We start from the raw sequence: 17,299 nt of genomic DNA on the forward strand, positions 1-17,299 counted from the left end.
GTATCCTGGTAATCTGTGCTCACTAACGTGATGGATATCCCCCAGGAACTCAGTACATCTTAGCTATAGTTACTAAGACTGAATCCTGGGGCTAGGATATAGTCCACCTACTAGACCACAACCTTGTGTATTAGGTTCTATATTCGAGCCCCACCACTATGTGGGGGCACTAGGAGAGCTACATGGATCGTGTAGTGTTGATGTGAAGTCTCTCCTTTCTCTCCCCTTCTTTCTCAAAGAAATAAAGAATGAAGGCTGGGTGGTAGCTCACCAGTAGGGCACACCCACTAGACTTTGTTCAACCCCTAGTCTCTGCTTGCAGAGAGGAACTTTCACAATTGGTGGAGCAGGGCTACATGTGTCTCTGCTTCTCACCACACCAACCCCATTTCTGTTCCTCACTTTTTCTCAGGGGGAAAAAAAAAGCCAATGAGAGGGGTGAATTCATGCACCAAGCCCCAGTGATAAACCTGGTGGGGGGAAAATGAAAGAAAATATTGGGCCCAGGCAGAAATGTTGCTCAGTGGTGGGTTCATGCACTTACAAAGGCCTTGGGCTACTTCCTCAAATGCTGCATTAAAAAAATGCTGTGACAGGGCCAGGTGGTGGTGCACCTGGTTAAGATCACATACTACAGTGCACAAGGACCCGGGTTCAAGGCCCTGGCCCCCATCTGCAGGGAGAAAGCTTCATGAATGGTGAAGCTGTGCTGCAGGTGTCTGTCTGTCTGTCTGTCTCTCTCTCTTTCTCCCTCCTTTCTCAATTTCTCTCAGTCTCTATCAAATAATACATAAATAAAATTTCAAAAATGCTGTGACTGAACAAACCCCACCCATCATCACTGAGAACTGGGAGGGCCCCAGATCAAGGGCACCTAGGAAAGAGCAATGATCCCTTGACCTCACCTGTCCCAGAGCAGCCACACCATGGTTGCCCTTTACAAGAGCACAGGGCAAGCCAGTGGCACTCACCTTTGACAGTGACCTGGGCTGTGGCCTCGATCATGCCCAATGAGGAGATGGCCACACAGGTATAGTTGGCGGAGCGGACCACGTTGCTGAGCTCCAGAACATTTCGGCCCACTGGCATCTCATCTTCCTTGGTGAGCTCTTCGGCCCCCATCATCCACTTCACATAGGGCATGGGTGCACCCACTGCCACGCATGTCAGGTTCACGCTGCCGCCTGGCATCACCTCCTGGTTGCTGGGAGGGATGGAGAAACGAGGAGCCACACGACGCACTGCGGGAGGAGGGAGAGAGGTACTCACAGGCCGGGCAGGACACACATGAGGATGGAAGGGCAGGGGCCCTTCATCCAGGAGGCCCTCTTGTCATAGCCAAACCCACCTCAGAGACAGGAGGGGAAGAGTCCCTGGGCCCTGGTCTGGCTCACCACCTCCACCCAACTCTCAGGCTAGAAGAAACCCCTAACCCCATACTCAGGGATTCTTTGGAGTGACAGCAATTCTACAACCAAGTCCCCATCTTATAGCTTAGAAACTGAGGCCCAGCCAAGTTCTATTGGCCCAGGACCAAGCAGAAACTCAGTGGGAGATCCAGGGCCCCATCCCAGATCACCCTTCAGTGTTGCCTCTACTTATCCTGACAGGCCCCCTCCCGCCCCCACCTCTGGGGGCTCCAGGGACGGATTCCAGGCTCCCTATGTGGAGGGTCCCCAGGGCATAGCTGGGGCAGGGCAGAGGGCCCATCCAGGAGCCATACGCCCACCTTCTCAGGAGTCAACTTCTCCAGGCCAGGACTGGAGGGAAGAGCCTGGCCACCTGCCTGAACCTCAGCCAAGCCCAAAGCACAGTCTGGGAACCCAAGAAGAGGGGCTGTGCCCCAGGTGGGGCTGGGCAAGGTGAGGGGGCCAGGATGGGCCAGGGACATGGTCCTCGGGCAGGATGGGCATGACGATGGCAGTAACATGATGAGGGCGCCGGACAGACGGCTTTCTGAGGCAGTGAACAAGGCTCTTGAGGTGGGAGTGTGGCTGTGCCTGGTCATGACTTCTGGTCATGGGCTCCCAGGGTCAGAAGCTGTTCTGAGCTTCTGGGTCCACGGTGCACCCTGGCAGCCCTTCCCCAGATTGGCAAGCTTGGCACATGTGTTTGGAACATGCGGGGAGGGGAAATTGGTGGCAAGACCTGGCAGTGGGTAGGCATGCTGGACATGCAGATGGGTCATGCAGCTGCTGGTCAGAGGCTGGGGTGCATCCTGAACAGCCCCCGCCCCACCCCAGACAGGATTGGAGAAGGCAGGCAGCAAGGGTAAGTGATCAGAGGGCACTATCATGAGAATATGTCACTGAGGACCCTTGACAGGGAACCTGGGCATGCAGAGAACCCATGAGGCCACAAGAGAAACACTTCTACAATAGTCCAGACTCTGCTGACTGCACAGTCACCCTGTCCAACCTCTGACCTCACTGCACAGGGGTCAAAGCTGCAGCCCAGAGAGCAGACATCTGGCAGATCATCAGATCCTGCCACATACTGCCTCAAGTGTCCTTACTCACTTCTTTCCCAACACAGGCAATGGCCATGGCTGAAGTCTGAGCTGCTACCGCTTTTCCCTGGGTTGCTGCAGTGGGTTCCTCCTACATCCTTGTTTTTGGGACTCTCAGATCTGACCATCTATGAACAGCTGGTACACTCATGCTACTGCCCTGTTCAAACTGCATGACTCCCGATGACTCCTCAGTCCAGACCATAGGAGCTAGCTTACTTCAGCCCCTACATCAACTCTGTCCTCAGCCCTCACCCAGAGGCCACCACATAGAAACCAAGCCGGCATCTCATCATAGGTTGCATCTCTGCATTGTGCCTTCTAGAATGAGCACTCCTATCTTCTTTAGGAGAATCACTTCTCCCCAGGCTCTTGGTACATGAGGCATGTGACCCATAGGAGAGAGCCTTTGTATGTTTGTAAATAAAAAAGTGACTCCTTCTGTAGTATAGCATCTAATGCTGGAGGGACAGGAGAACACCTTCCAAAAACACAAAACAATCTGCTGGAAGACCAGGTCAAAGCATAAGAGTGGAGCTCAGAGAGAAAGACAAACAACTGATCAAACTGCTCAAACACCTGGATCCAGTCCTGCCTGATACTATCTTCATTTTTTTGGTTAGGTAAGATAAGAGTTCTCTTGTTTTCCTAAAGGTGTTATCAGTGAGATCCATGTCATCTGTCCTAAGGTGGGAAGTCTCTTCTGAGTAATGAGACATGGTTTAGTGTGACAGGGGAAGTCTCGACAAAGAGTCACTTCAGAGCACTCCCCAGACGGCAGAGGGGTGAGATCGGGAGGCATGAGTAGAAGTGCTAGCCAGCTTGGTGGTACTGGCAATCCCTGGACTCTGGAGCTGGGCCTGGAGGGTGGGCAATGAGGAGGAGAGTACAGATCAGGTCCAGACCTGCCAGTTAAGGGAGGAGTTCAGCAGAGGCCTGGATGTGGCAGAGGCACAGAGGAGCAGCCTTCACTAACCAAGCCTTTCCTGCCAGCTACTGCCCCATCACTTCCTCTTTCACAGCCACCAAAAACAGATTTGGGGAAGGGAAATCACTTTTTAAAAATATTTATTTATTTATTCCCTTTTGTTGCCCTTGTTTTACTGTTGTAGTTATTATTATTGTTGTTGTTGATGTCGTCATTGTTGGATAGGACAGAGAGAAATGGAGAGAGGAGGGGAAGACAGAGGGAGAGAGAAAGATAGACACCTGCAGACCTACTTCACCACCTGTGAAGCGACTCCCCTGCAGGTGGGGAGCCGGGGGCTTGAACCGGGATCCTTGCGCTTGGCACCATGTGTACTTAACCCGCTGTGCTACCGCCCGACTCCCCTGGGAAATCACTTTTAACCAAGCGCTATGTGCTAAAGGTTTCCACACTGAAGATACTATCACCTCCCAATTATAGGCAAGGGAAGTGACTGAAGACTGATATTTCAAGTGACATGCCTGAGTTTATATACATATAAGGTGAGAATCTGTGTGATGAAAGGTACATGTCCCTTTGAGACCTGGATGACAGGACGGACACACACACACACACACACACACACACACACACACACACACACACCTGAGACTGCTGACTTCTGGGCTAGCCAAGGCTGGAAGGAGTTGTTCTCTGGGAAGACTAGTGGGACCTGGAGAGCCTATACCAGTGCAGAGATCAAGGCAGCAACTAAACTCTGATCAGCACTGAAATCTCAGGACCTCATCAGGTCCCTGGACTGCAGAACAAATAGCCCCAGGAAAGGAAGTAGGTCCTTGGCCAACAAACCTCAGGTCACATCCTTAGAGGGCTAGTAACCTGACTGGGAGTTGGGGAGATAGTTTAATGGTTATGCAAAAAGCCTCCCATACCTGAGGTTCTGAATTTCCAGGTTCAGTTCTCCACACCACCATAAGCCAGAGCTAAGCAGTGGCTCTGGTTAAAGAAAGAAAGAAAGAAAGAGAAGAGGGAGGGGGAAAAAGAAGCAACCATGACTGGACTTTATCTCTAACAATAGTCCTTGGAGGACGGGTTGTGGAAGTATTCTCTGTCAGGAAGACAGAGAACAATCTTCACCCCACCCTGACACCCACCCCCAGATGCAGATAGAAGGGAGAACACTGGGACAAGACTTAGGAGAGTTTGAGGTGACTCCTGGGGTCATTCCTATCCCCAGGCAAAGCTTTAAGTCCAGAAGCTCCTGGATGCCACCGACAAGGAGTCCTGATGTGTGGTTTCCTGAAGCTCAAACACATCTTCCTGGAACTGCCAAGTTACTCAGGGTGTGTCTTACTGAGAAGGGTGGGGGCTCTGACAGGCTAGAGACAACCTCCTGAGGAGTCAGTGAGGGTGAAGCCCTGCATGCTGGACCTACTCAGACAACAGCCCCCATCCCACCAGATGGTGTCTCCCTACAGCAGCCCCACCGCTACCCCTCCCGCTGCCAGAGACAGGGTCTCCAAAAGGGGCAGGGCGAGTCTATCGACAGAAGCAACAGCAGGGAAGGGAAAACCAGAGCTAGGAGAAATGCACTTAGGGCCTAATCTTGAGCTCCAACAATGCCAGTCTATTACGGTTCCCTGTGCATCCTTAGAGTTGACATTTTATAGACAATTTCCAAAACAGGGCCCTGCCATTTCTGGATTATATTTCAGCTGTAACTTTTAAGTCTAATTATTTGCGCTGACAACCCCTATAATAGGGCGGTGCGGCGCCCGGAGGCATCAGCATTCAGTGGAGTGACAGCCTAATCGCAGGGGGAGGCAGCCCCGCAATCTGCATCCACTCGCAGAAATGAAAATAACACAACATTAAGGAGGGGACAAAGGGGGCAGGATCCACTGTATCAAGATAAAATAACTCTTTAATAAATAACCTTGTGGCTGCGGCAGAGCAGTAATTAAATGCCGGCATGCTCGGCACACAGTTTTAAGTAAAGCTAGAAAAATGTAAGATGTAATTATCAGCACCAAACAAATTACCAGCCCAGCAAATCCCCCCCGGAATATTTAGGAACTCATTTCTGCCTTCCCGTTAAATATTTGTGTACGTGCTTATTTTTGGTGGGACTACAGAAGGGGAGCAGAAGGGAAGAGGAGCCAGAAGAGTGGGGGAAGGGGTGTAAAGGGAGGCGGCTGTGGGCTGGGCTATGTCTGCTGATGATGGCTTTCTGAACACCCAGAAGATCTGCCTGATCAGCAAAACAGTGTAACTGAAATGCCCCAGAGCTCAGGAGTGCATCTGGATGACCGCTCAGGGCTGATATCTGAGCCCAGAGGGTGGCTCTCCTCCCCAGTGGCTCCCCCTAACTCTCTCTCCTTTGTGGAGGAAACTCAAGTTACCCAATATGATGCAGAAGGGATGAGGTGATCCAAATTGGCTTCCTAATGCTCAGGCCAAAGGCCTATGGACAAGTGAGTCTCTGACCCCTCAGACCATGGGACACAAGAATGACCACAGGGCCCTGTTGCTGACCCAAAGACTGGGGGGAAGGGTCTGTGTCTGGGGGAAGGGGAAGCTGAAACTGGAGCCCCTTGTAGGGGCTGATGCATTATGCTTAAGGGGAGTCTAGAACACCCTTCCAGTCTGGCACTGGGCAGGGGCTTGTGGGGTTCCCTGTGGGAATCACTAAGTCACAGCTGGCCAGTCAAGGATGATTCCTTGGGTGTAAATGCATAGTACCCCAACACAAGACTTAGGAAATGTTAGCTGGTGGGGCAGGCAGATAAACCCCATTTGCAAACCGATGGGAGCAGGCAGAGGGGACTCTGAAGAGGAGGTCTGGGAAGGACAAGTTGGAAGATCATCCCTGAGTGGGGAGAATATAAGAGGCTTCCCCAGTAAGCCACCCACTCTGGGCCATGGACACCAACGCTACAAGGCAGACTGGGGCTACATGTCCTGCTGAGCCTTGGTGGGGTCATTAGGGAGAGGGCAGGTCCTTTTGTCCTATGCTGTGGGATCTTGAGGGGTGACATCAGTCAGCCTGTTCCTTTCACTTTTCTAGAGGTTCCAGCTGAGCTCAGGTGACACAGATTTTAGCTCAGTGTGTATGTGTGTGTGGTGGGGGGTGGAGGTGGTGGCAGGAAGCCCCATGTCTATGTATAAGGCACTACAGCACCCATAGGACCCCAACTATTCCTTGAGTTCCACTTGGAACAGACAACTGGCCTGGCCTGGGCACAAAGGTGGGGTGTGGTTTCATGCCATGCACCATGCGTGCCTGAACACCCAGCAGGGGAGCCCAGCTGAAGGAAGACATGCAGACAATGTGGTACATCAGAGACCCAAGCAGCAGAAACATGCAGGGCAGAGGGACCTGCCCATCCGCCCTTGGTCCTGCCCGCCTGCTAGCCCAAACATCAGAAAGCAGAGTCCAGCTGGCGATTGGCGGGCAGGCCTGGCTGGAGCAAGCTCAAGGGAGCTAACTAAGCCCACTGGTCCCTACTAATGGGAGTAGCCCACCGACAGGCGGACTGTAGATGGATAAGAAGTGAAAAGGACCAACCTTCTCGCTGATCTGAGAGATGAGAATTTGGGTTGATGGCAGAGTGCGATGAGGATGAGGAGGGAATAAAAAAAAGACAGAAACACAGAGAGAGTAAAACAGGCCAACCTTCATCTGCCCACACAGCACGGAAACGAGACAAGACAGTCTTGTGCCCTGTGCACACATACATGCACACAGGTGCTCTCGGACCACACCTCTCACAAAAGACTCAGGACTCATGGAGGACACGGTGGACAGGGCTGGGGCCCACCAAAGGGTGTTGGGGTGTTAAGGGCAGGACAGGGAGGGGTAGAAGAGAGGCACAGACAGGACCCCGTGCCTCGCACGCTCACTCCGTAGCTTAGACGAACCCAGAGAATTGGGCTCTGGGGTCCCGGCCCACCCAACCCACAAACCCGCCAATGCACACAGGCCACTAGAGCCCTGCCACCTTGATGCCCCATGCTGCACATCACACCACAGAGTGAGGAGCCTGTCTGGCTGCCTGTGGAGAGAGAGGTGTAAGGGCTGTCTCTTAGCTGTGGCTCAGTGGCCAGCTCCCTGCAGAGAAAGGGGAAGACGGGGCTGGCAGGCCATGTTCTGCAGAGGGTGTGGCCCCGCCCTGCCTGGCCTCTGGCTGCTGAAGGAGAGAGACACTGTGGATGGAAAGAGAGAGTGAGTCACTCAAAGAGGGAGGCTGGTCCATCCAGCATGCCTGGGCCTGCTAGACTGTGGGTGGAGCTGCAGGCAACTGTGAGCAAAGTCAGCCTAAGTGGATGACACCTCCCCCAATAGTGCTATCCCAATTGTCGGCAGCTCCTGGCTGCCCAGCACTTCCTATGTGTCTGGTGCTGTGCCTGGGGCTCTAGAAGCACCACCTTATTACACACACCTGCAGGGAGACAGTGGGGGCCCTGAGTCTGGTGGGGAGAGAAGGGATATGAGGGAAACCCTAAGGAAAACTCAAGGAAGAGATTCAGTCTTGGGCCCAGTGGACACAGAAAGGAAAAGAGCCAAAGGGACACGCATGCCAACAGAGGCCCTCTCTCCAGAGTGTGTTTTCTGCTGGGGGAGGAAGGTTTCCTAGGGTGACACTGGGTGAGGTCTGGAGGCCATTTAGGTTGTCATGATGGAGGTATTAGTGGCATCTGACAGGTCAGGGATACTCCTAACTGTCCTGTAGTGCATGGACAGCCTTGTACAAATAAGAATTGCTTGGCGTCAAATGTCAGACATGCAGGGTTTCAGTAGCCCAGGGGGCCCTCCCACCAACCTGTAGGGTCACAGGAACCTTCTCCGGAAGGAAGGCTCAAAGATGCTCTGCTGGGAGGCAGTGCACAGAGGCTAGCAGGCTAGCAGGTGTCTCTGTGGATGGCCGATCCACAAACAGTGCTCAGGATAGAGCTGGGGGTCAGCAGAGCAGAGTTTACCCAAGGAGTTAGGGACTTTCCCAAGACTGAGACTGGGGTAGAGTGGGGACACCAAAAGGCAAGGGTCCTAGGAGCAGAACTCTCTAAGTGGCTACACACTGTCAGTAGGGCAGGGCGTGAGGCTACTTTGGCAATTTGCTATTGGCAAAGCAGGGTAGGTACAGGTTTAGGTGGGGGCTGGGGCTGGTCCTGAGGACAGAGAGGATAGACACAAGGTCCACAGGAATGTGTGTATGACATAAAGTGAGAGAGAAAACACAAGGCAGGTTGGAACATTCTATTTTAGGGTCCCTGGCAAGTGGGGACAGAACTAACAAAAATCTCCTGTTCCCTGGTGAAAAAGATTGTGGGAATAGAACCAGGAAGGTCATTTAGATGAGGCAGGGGGCACAACACACCCACTAGCACACTAGACTACATGCCTGAGGCTCTGAGGTCCCAGGTTCAAGCCTTGGTACCACCAAACACAAGCTGAGCAATGCTCTGGTCTCTTTCCATCAGTCTCTCATAAAAAACAAACAGTAACAATGTGAAATCAACAACAAAAATAAATTGAAGAATTTTACAAATATTTGGAAATTTAAAAAAATTATTTTATTTATTTATTTATTATTGGATAGAGACAGAGAGAAATTGAGAAGGGAGGAGGAGACAGAGAGGGAAAGAGGCAGAGAAACACCTGCAGCCCTACTTCACCACTCCTGAAGCTTCCCCCCTGTAGATGGGAAAAGGGCTTGAACCCGGGTCTTTGAGCACTATAATGTGTGCGCTTACCAGATGAAATATGTGGAAATTAAAGTGCATTTTTTTCCCAAATTGTTACAGAGAAAAAAATAATTAAGAATAAATAAATAAACCTTTACTTTAGATGGGGGTGAGGATGGGCCACAGCAGGAGCCAGTCAGGGGCCCTCCTGAGCCTATGGTGTTTGGAAAATGGAGATACCATATACAGTGACGTTCCAAGGGGTTAGAGGTAAAAGCCTGCTTAAGACCCAATCTGTCAGCCACAGGAGCTGAGCTCAGCTCATCTCTAGTGAGATTCACTGCACTACCTCAGGAGAGAATCACAACAGTTATTAACAGTGACTTTGGAGACCACTGCCCATCCAGAGGAGCAGGTGGTGGCGCACCTAGCTAAGTGCACACATTACAGTGCACAAGGACCCAGGGTCAAGCCTCTGGTCCCCACCTGCAGGGTGAAAGTGTCGCAAATGGTGAAGCAAGGCTGCAGGCATCTCTCTGTCTCTCTCTTCTATCTTCCCTGCCCCTCTCAATTTCATTGTCTTTATCCAACAGTAAATAAAAACATTAAAAAAGAAAAGGGGGTGGGGTGGGTGGAGACACTCCAGCATAGAACTTCCTCTAATATGGTGGGGACCAGACTCAAACCTGGGTTGTACACAAGGACACACTCCCAGTTTCAAAGAAGTAGCATCCACTGTCTGAAGCACAACTTGTTCATCATCAAGTATGCTGGGCTGTCAGCATGAGGCCTCTCAAGGACTGGTGTCTTGACACAGAGCAGCCCCTCAGTAAGTGTATGGCTGATGGGTGAATTCTCTCTACCTTGTTTGAGAAACCAAATCTGAACATGTGGTCTGTAGAAGAGGACAGGCCACTATCAGAGCCTGGCCCCATGCTTTGCTCTGGGTGGACAGGCAGATGGCACCCCTTCGTGAAGCTGCACTAAGTACTTGGTGTGATGAATCATCGCTGCAAGGAAGCTGCATCCACTTTCCCTTACAAATCCCCAGAGAGGAGACAGTTTCCTTTTTAATGACACCCATCTGTGCATGAGAGCTAAGTGAGGAGTTGGTGAGAGGCAGAGGGACTCTCAGGACCCTCCAGGCACTGGGCCCCTCAGACTTGGCCTGATTTTATGAACAGGAGGTCAGCTTTGGTTGCCCTTGGGCTGTGGGCAAACAGTAGAAACTGAACACCCCAACACACTCTCCAAGCCCTTTCAGTTTCAGACCAGGACATGTGAAATGCACAATCCACTTATTACCAGCAAGGATCAGGCAGATGCTCATCTGTGGAGGCTAACAATCTGCTGACCCTCTCCACAGGGGTCCTGGCAGGTGACAGGACACAGCTGGCTCCTCCTCCAAGAAGGCTTATCTAGAAGGCTGATGTAGCTGGCCTAGGTGATTCCTGAGGCCTGATCCAGAGTGGTCCTGTAGCCCCCTCTGCATGGCTGGGCAGGGCCTAGTGGCATGTGTCAGGCAGATGGTGCGTGTACACAAAAACACGTGAGCCCAAACACACACGTACACCTGGACAAGTCTGCTAGAAAGCGCTAGACTCCTGTGGGGCTCAGGACCCACACGGCAGGACCTACAAGAGATACAAATGCTCCAAGAGTGGCAGCTTCCCAAAGGGCCTGCAGGGAAGAAAGGCAAAGAAGGCAGTATTGGATATGAGGAGCTTCCCCAATGGGAGCTGCCGCCGCCACCACAACCATGACTGCTGCAGAGAGACTGCAAAAGAGAGACTGGGTCCAAGCAGCTTGCCCGGTGGGGGCAGTGTGCCTCCAGAGAGACATGGCCGGGCATGGCTGAGTCCTTACCTCGCACATACAGGTTGGCAGGGGCTGAGTAGCGTGTGCCTGCAGAGTTGGTCGCCACACACTCGTACTTGCCTTGGTCTGATTCCTCACTGCTCTCAATCTGCAAGGCACCTGGCGGAGACAGAGATCGAGGTCAGGCCTGGGATGTGGGGATAAGATGGCTGTCGGTCAGGCAGTGCAAACATCAGGATGATGCCCCTATGCCAGCTCTGCTGCTGATGACTCTTGAGGAGCCCTAGCCAGAACTCATACTCCGGAGGAGAAAGGATCTCACCCGTTCCCACTGTCCAGCTGGGCCTCTCAGCTTTCCCAGGTTCTCTACCCACTGACCCCTCAACTCCATTGAGTCCACCATGGCCAGCACAGGAGCCTGTCTGCCAGTGATAATCCCACCAGTGCTCCTGGCCCTTGCATTCATCAGGCAGCATGGAGACAGGGCTGGGAGGAGCCTGCAGATGTGCCACAGGCCTAGGCTTCACAAGCACAGACCTGTTCCCATCCAAGGAGAGCCTGAGTGCTGCCACTCATCAGAACCTCACAGGAAGGAAGGGGGCTTGCTCAGAAGGCCAGGTGCCCATCAGCCTCCACTCATTTCACCCATCCTCCCCGCCCACCCCACCCCCACCCTGCTGACCCCACCCATTCCGGCTCCTCTCTCCAGCCTGGCCCAGCTAAAGTGCTTCGACCCACCACGGCTCCTGCATAATTCAGGAGGCTAATGGAGGCTGCAGATCCCACTCGGAGCATCGCGCTGAGGGGCTGCTCTGGCCGCAGACGGACAGACAGGAGCCAGGACTGAGGTGGGGGCACCTGAAAAGGACCCTCACGGAAGGTAGAGGAAATCTGGGCTTAGGACCAGTCTAGGCAGTTTCAGGTGGTGGAGCCCTAGGTAGGTGGGGATAGGGAGTGAGGGGGAGGGGAGGTGAAACCACTTAACTTGCCCTCCACCCCAACCCCCAATCTGGCAATAAACATTTAGAAAAACTGCTTATGAGAGCACACTGGGCAAGCTGTCTGTGACTGTAACACCCCGAGGCACAGGCAACACCCCCTTCCCTGGAACAAGCCGACAGACAATCACACCCACACAGGACGGTCCAACAGACAGTAAATAACCCCACAGCATACAGCCTGATGGGAAATCGCCTCCTGCACACAACAGCCAAAGTGACCCTAACAGCCCACTGACTGCATGGGACAGGAATAACAGGAAGTTTCAAGCCACATCTTATCTTGGGGGCCAGGTCACAAGGGAGGTTCGCACAGGGGTCTAAGATAGAGCCCCTGCACCACAGGACACACCCTTTCCACCACTCAGACCTGGGACGGGGGGCCATGAACACCTGGGAGTCTGGAGGCCTGAGATGGGAAAAGGAGAATGTCCAGGTCCCAAGGGCCAGAAGCTGGCTGCTCTGTAGTCCCGGTCTCAGCCATCCCCACTGGGCATCACGAAGTGTGAGGGCCCTGGACACATGCAGAATCTCATCTCTTGTGAGAACAGCCCTGACAGGTACCCAACAGGCCATGTTCATGGGATGGATGGACACTGTTACAGAAAATGCTCATTCAAACAGGTTGGAATCAGCCTTAGGGGTGAGGTGAGACCCAGTGGTGAGATGCCTGCTCAGGAAGGCACCAGGGGAGCCAACACAGACACTGAGCATATTTGCACACAGGAACTCCCTCCACCCAATCCAGAATCAACACCAAGACCCAAGGGTAGTCGGGGCGTGAAGATTCCATACAGACTGAGAGGAGTCTTGTCTTCAGGGAGTGAAGGACAGGATGTCCCACAGGGAAGTAAGCTCCTTGTAACCCCATTTCTACTCCAAGATCACCATGACTAAACTCTGAGCGTCTACAGGTGTCCAAGGACACTGACAGAGGTGGGGGAGAAGAGATGCAAATAAAACAGAAGTGTTAAACAAGGTGCCTGCTCTGTGCCAGACACTGCCCTGATCCTTGTTCTTGCCTTTGGTCCTCAGGACCCCAAGAGGTGGAGTCCTGATCCCAATCTAAAAAGCAGGAATCAGACTTCCAGGAGATGAATTTACGATATATATACATTACGCATTTTTTTTGAAGGTCACACAGGTGGAAAATCACACTTGAACCTGGCTCTTGGAGTCCAGGGCCTGGTATCTGAACTCTCCAGCTGCAGGGCTCTGTTGTATGAAAGCTGCTGGGGACCAAACAGGTGAGCTAGTTACATAGGACCTTGTTTATTTCTCTTTTGCCATCCTGGCTTCTACACTAAAGTTGTAACTGAATGTTCTCAGTGTGTGCTGGGATGAGGGGGTTATGGGATGATCTTCATTCTTCCTACAGAGTCAAAATGTTAAAGGGAAGTCAAGTTGTAATTGAGGATCTCAAGAGGAAAAGCAAAGTTTGGGCATGCTTTTCCTAGTCCATGCAAAGAATTTTGTCTGTCTGATGTCAGTCTTGGGGACAAAGCCTGGCTCCAACCAAGGAGCCCTTGGGTCCACTCTGTGAGGCTGGCCTAGGCAGGCATGGCTGGCTGTCCTCTAAGTGGGACTCATCTTAAGCACCTCCACAATCTAGACTGGCAATGGATGAGTCCACAAGAGGGAATGACTGAGAGTGAATGTCTGTAGTGGCTGGTGGTGTTGAAGGGGCTGGAGCTGGAGATGAGGCTGAACAAGTCAGGATGGGGATGGGGGAGGTGACGGACTGGACGGGATGGAGTGGTGGTGACAGCAGTGGTGTGGTGAGATGTACGGACAGCATTCTTACCTCTGATTGGTGAACCACCTGGCGAGGTAATTTGAATGCAAATAAGATCAGAGAGAAGCATTAGTACAAAAGGAAGGAAAGCCACACACAAACAAAAAGCCAAGTCAGAAAAATTAAAACACTGAGAAAGGGCCTTAGATACAGACAAACTGAGGCCTAACTGTGGGTGAAGTTGTGTCTCCCGGGTCACTGGCACAGCTCTGAGGAGGTGGGGTGGGGGCCGGCAGGTTTGAGGGTGCCAGAAATCTGGAGGTGAGTCAAGACTCCTACAAGACCCTGTTGGCTAAAGCCAATGAAGGGGAAAGGTGAAGGAAAGATAGCAACCCCACCCAAATTCCACAGGTAAGATTTCAAAACAGCACTTACCAAAACAAACTTAAGTGTTTAACAGATAGAAGAAAGGGCTAGAGGGAGGAGGCTTGCCACAGGTTTATCACCAAAGCAGGTCTCCTAACAAATAAGCCAGCTCTATGAAGCCCCTCCCCCCCAACACCACCCTGAAGAGCCCCCTCATCCCTGCTGAAAATCAAGTGACTATTAAGCTCACCCCATTCCCCAACCTGACTAGGGAGAGCCAGAGACAAGTGCCCACTTCTAGCCAGTTTAGTGCCTTGTAAGCCTAGAAATCAGCAGTGGGAGTGCCAAGATGCTCCCCTGCCAAATGCAGGCTTTCATAGGGCCTGAACAGGCGCCCTCCCCAACAGGTGCCTCCTCTGAGCTTGTGCTTGGGCCCTCTCTTTTACCACTGCCTCATTCAGAGGAGTGGCACCTGTGGGAGGGCCCAGCTCCTGTGCTGTGCTGCTCAGCCTGCTCCCTCAGTCCACCACCAGGGGAGGGAAGTGTGCCAAGGGACAAACACGGATCACCTGACAACACGTGCCTAGGAGGAACAATCCGTTGGTTCGTATGAGTGAGCAAACAGAGGTTGAGGAACTTGCTATAAGTCCAAGGTCACATACTTGGGGGTGAGGCGGCAGGAGCTGATCAGGTGTGTCTGGCTCGTGGTCTTCCTGTGAAATGAGGCTGCCTCCTCACATGCAGAGGCTGCAGAGAAGTCAGGGACAGCTCTTGGGGTGCAGGCTGTGTGTGAAGGGTGCAGAGATTGTCAGGGAACCACTGCAGTGATCTTCCCAGTGTGGTTGTGGAGCTCCTTTTCTGGGGCCCCACAAGGGCAAGAAACTATTTCTTTAACGCCAAGAAATCTCTGGCTGCTCTTTGACTCCCTCAGGAATGCACCTCAAGAGTTTTCCAGAGGCTCCATGATGTGTGATATCGCAATTGGTGGAAGGCAGAGGCAGCTACAAGGATCCAGCTGTCTTCTATTAAGCCCCAAATTAAAGAGATTTGTAAAAGCATAAAACAATGCTGTTCTCCTCGCTGAGTATCTTCCTTTTAGAAAATACAATCATTTTTCATTGAAAAGTGTTATTTACGTGAATGCGTAACTGGCTTCTTAATTATTTTAAAGTGGATTAATAAATATTTAAAGTGACTCCATTTTAATACCTACTATGGTAAGTACTGACAGTTATAACCCACTCCAATAAAAGCTCTTTGAGGCCCTTGGATATTTACAATCAGTGGTCCTGGTATCAGAGAGACAACAACCACTGACCTATCCTACAAGATGGGCCTGACCTGGGAGGAGGTGGCAGGACAGATGGAACCCTTAGCTTCTGGCCTCAGTTCTTCCAAAACCCAACCTGCTATGTGATGAGTCCCTTACATCTCTCAGTTATGATCCACTAAATTGAAAGAAAGAGGGATTCTTCCCTTTCACAGGATAAGATGGGACACTGAGCATCCCTGGGATTGTGCTCACGCCCAGAGAAATGCCAGTGTGCTCGGGTCACAGGGATAATCTTGGCTGTGTCCTGACAACATGCTGTCCAGGCCAGTCTGGCTGATGGAAGGTAGAGCCCAGTAGACAGGCTCCTCCAGCCAGAGCTGGGAGACAACTGGAAGAGAGGATGTGTGTGTTGGGGGTGGGGGGTGGGTGCAGGCCTACAGGCTGACTCCAGAGACTGCGAAGCCCTTCTCCCTGGGTCCCACAAACCAAGGCCAGTGAATCATCTCTGCTGCACTACTTTCCAAGGCCCTAGTCTTGGTTCAGGTGTCATGGGTGGGTGGTGGAAAGAGGCCAGCCTCTGGATGGTCACATGGGTAAAGGTTGTCTTCTACGGTGATGGTGGTGTGTGTGTTGGTTGCGTGATTGTGTTTCCACTCCCCTTGAGCTTGTCTCCATTCTTTTTGCATCCAGCCTGGGTCAAGTCTTAAATTCTCCAAGAGGCTCATGCCACTTGTGTGAGCACAGTTCACACTTGGGTGGTGCACAGTGACTGCTGCCCTTCCATGCAGCTCCTGTGCCTGAGCCACCTACACTGAGAAGCACTGGAGTCTAGCAGGCTCACCAAATCCTAGATTCACATATAACATATGCAGCCCAAGAGATTAAACACCCAACCTCTGTGATTTCATGGGGAAACCCCCAGCCCAGATCTTCATGTGTGACCCCAGGTACTCCCTTAACTCAGCTGTAAAGTGGGCAAGATAATCACAGCCTGTCCTACTTCACTGGGCTGCAGGAGAATTGCCTGCAACAAAAGGCAGGAAAGCACTTTGTAAATGGCCAGTGATGCGTAAACTGCGAAGGTCCCTGTAAACAGACGAGTGCTTGGGGGCCTGATTCCACTGCATGAAGAGATGACCCTGTAAAACATGCCAGGATCAGCTCCAGGATCCTTTGAAATGGTAGCAGGGTAGGGCAGCAGCTATAAGGGCCCAGGGTTAGGGATTAGGGTCAGGCAACATGAGGGAGAGAGTGCCTCTGTCACTGCAGAGATGGGATGCTGAGGATCTGCAGGTCTCAACTGGTCCCCTCCCTAGAGCAGGGTTCTAAGCACACAACCCTCAGGTCACGTTTCTACTAATAGGAAAGGTCAAACAAGGATGTCTTCCTTGGACTTGGGAGGCAGGAGGCGTGGAGTTTAGTTTATAGGAACTGAAGTCACAGCCATAAAAGCATTTATCAGCAAGGTTTCAGAGATAACCGTGTCTCACAGTTGGGCTTGTGCAGGTCACTCAGGACACACTGCAGATGGCAGTCAGCACCAGGCTGTCCCATCAGTGTCCCTTCAAGGAGCGCCCAGCTTAAGTTTGCAGAACTGGGTGGTGGCAATGGAAAGTGGGTTGAGTCCTGAAGGAGTAGACCAGGGGGAAGGGGTCAGAGTGCTTAAATAAGAGTCCTAGTCACAGGGCCCTTATGCTGGGCAGCAAATGGAAGATCAGACAGATACAGTCTCATTTAACCCTTACTGCAACTCCTTAAAGATGGCTGAAGCTCAAAAAAGGGCAAATAGCTTAGCAGAGGTCAGAGCCCATAAATGGTGTGGCCAAAAACCAGACAAGAAAAAGCTGAGGACACAAGCTGGGGAAGATGAAAAAGTGGTTTATGTGACATGGTTAAGAGCATGCACTTGGGGTCAGGAGACAGCCTGTCTGGTAAAGTGCACACTAAACCTGGGTTTGAGCCCCCAGAATAGCATGGGAGCACCACA

The 17,299-nt window shown here is 52.0% G+C and overlaps 1 protein-coding gene and 1 long non-coding RNA gene across 9 annotated transcripts in view; one reads left to right on the forward strand and one right to left on the reverse strand.

The window, feature by feature from the left end:
* Nucleotides 1–17,299, reverse strand: part of PTPRF (protein tyrosine phosphatase receptor type F) — a 103,306-nt gene that overhangs the window by 37,924 nt on the left and 48,083 nt on the right. For 6 of the 8 annotated variants that reach the window (XM_060206052.1, XM_060206051.1, XM_060206054.1 and 3 more), the window contains exons 7-8: nt 10,989–11,099; nt 972–1,241 (exon numbers count right to left, since the gene is read on the reverse strand). In XM_060206052.1, coding sequence (XP_060062035.1) covers nt 972–1,241; nt 10,989–11,099 — 381 coding nt within the window. Of the gene's footprint in view, nt 1–971; nt 1,242–10,988; nt 11,100–11,262; nt 11,432–13,742; nt 13,819–17,299 lie in introns of those variants that run through there. The other 2 variants (XM_016193512.2, XM_060206055.1) reach the window with 2 other exon arrangements.
* LOC132542875 (uncharacterized) lies at nt 11,572–15,105 on the forward strand. Its single transcript, XR_009553845.1, has 3 exons — nt 11,572–11,877; nt 13,074–13,185; nt 14,971–15,105. It is a non-coding gene; the product is annotated as an uncharacterized LOC132542875 (long non-coding RNA).

This window comes from Erinaceus europaeus, chromosome 13 (assembly GCF_950295315.1).
Source record: "Erinaceus europaeus chromosome 13, mEriEur2.1, whole genome shotgun sequence".
Classification (NCBI taxonomy): domain Eukaryota; kingdom Metazoa; phylum Chordata; class Mammalia; order Eulipotyphla; family Erinaceidae; genus Erinaceus; species Erinaceus europaeus.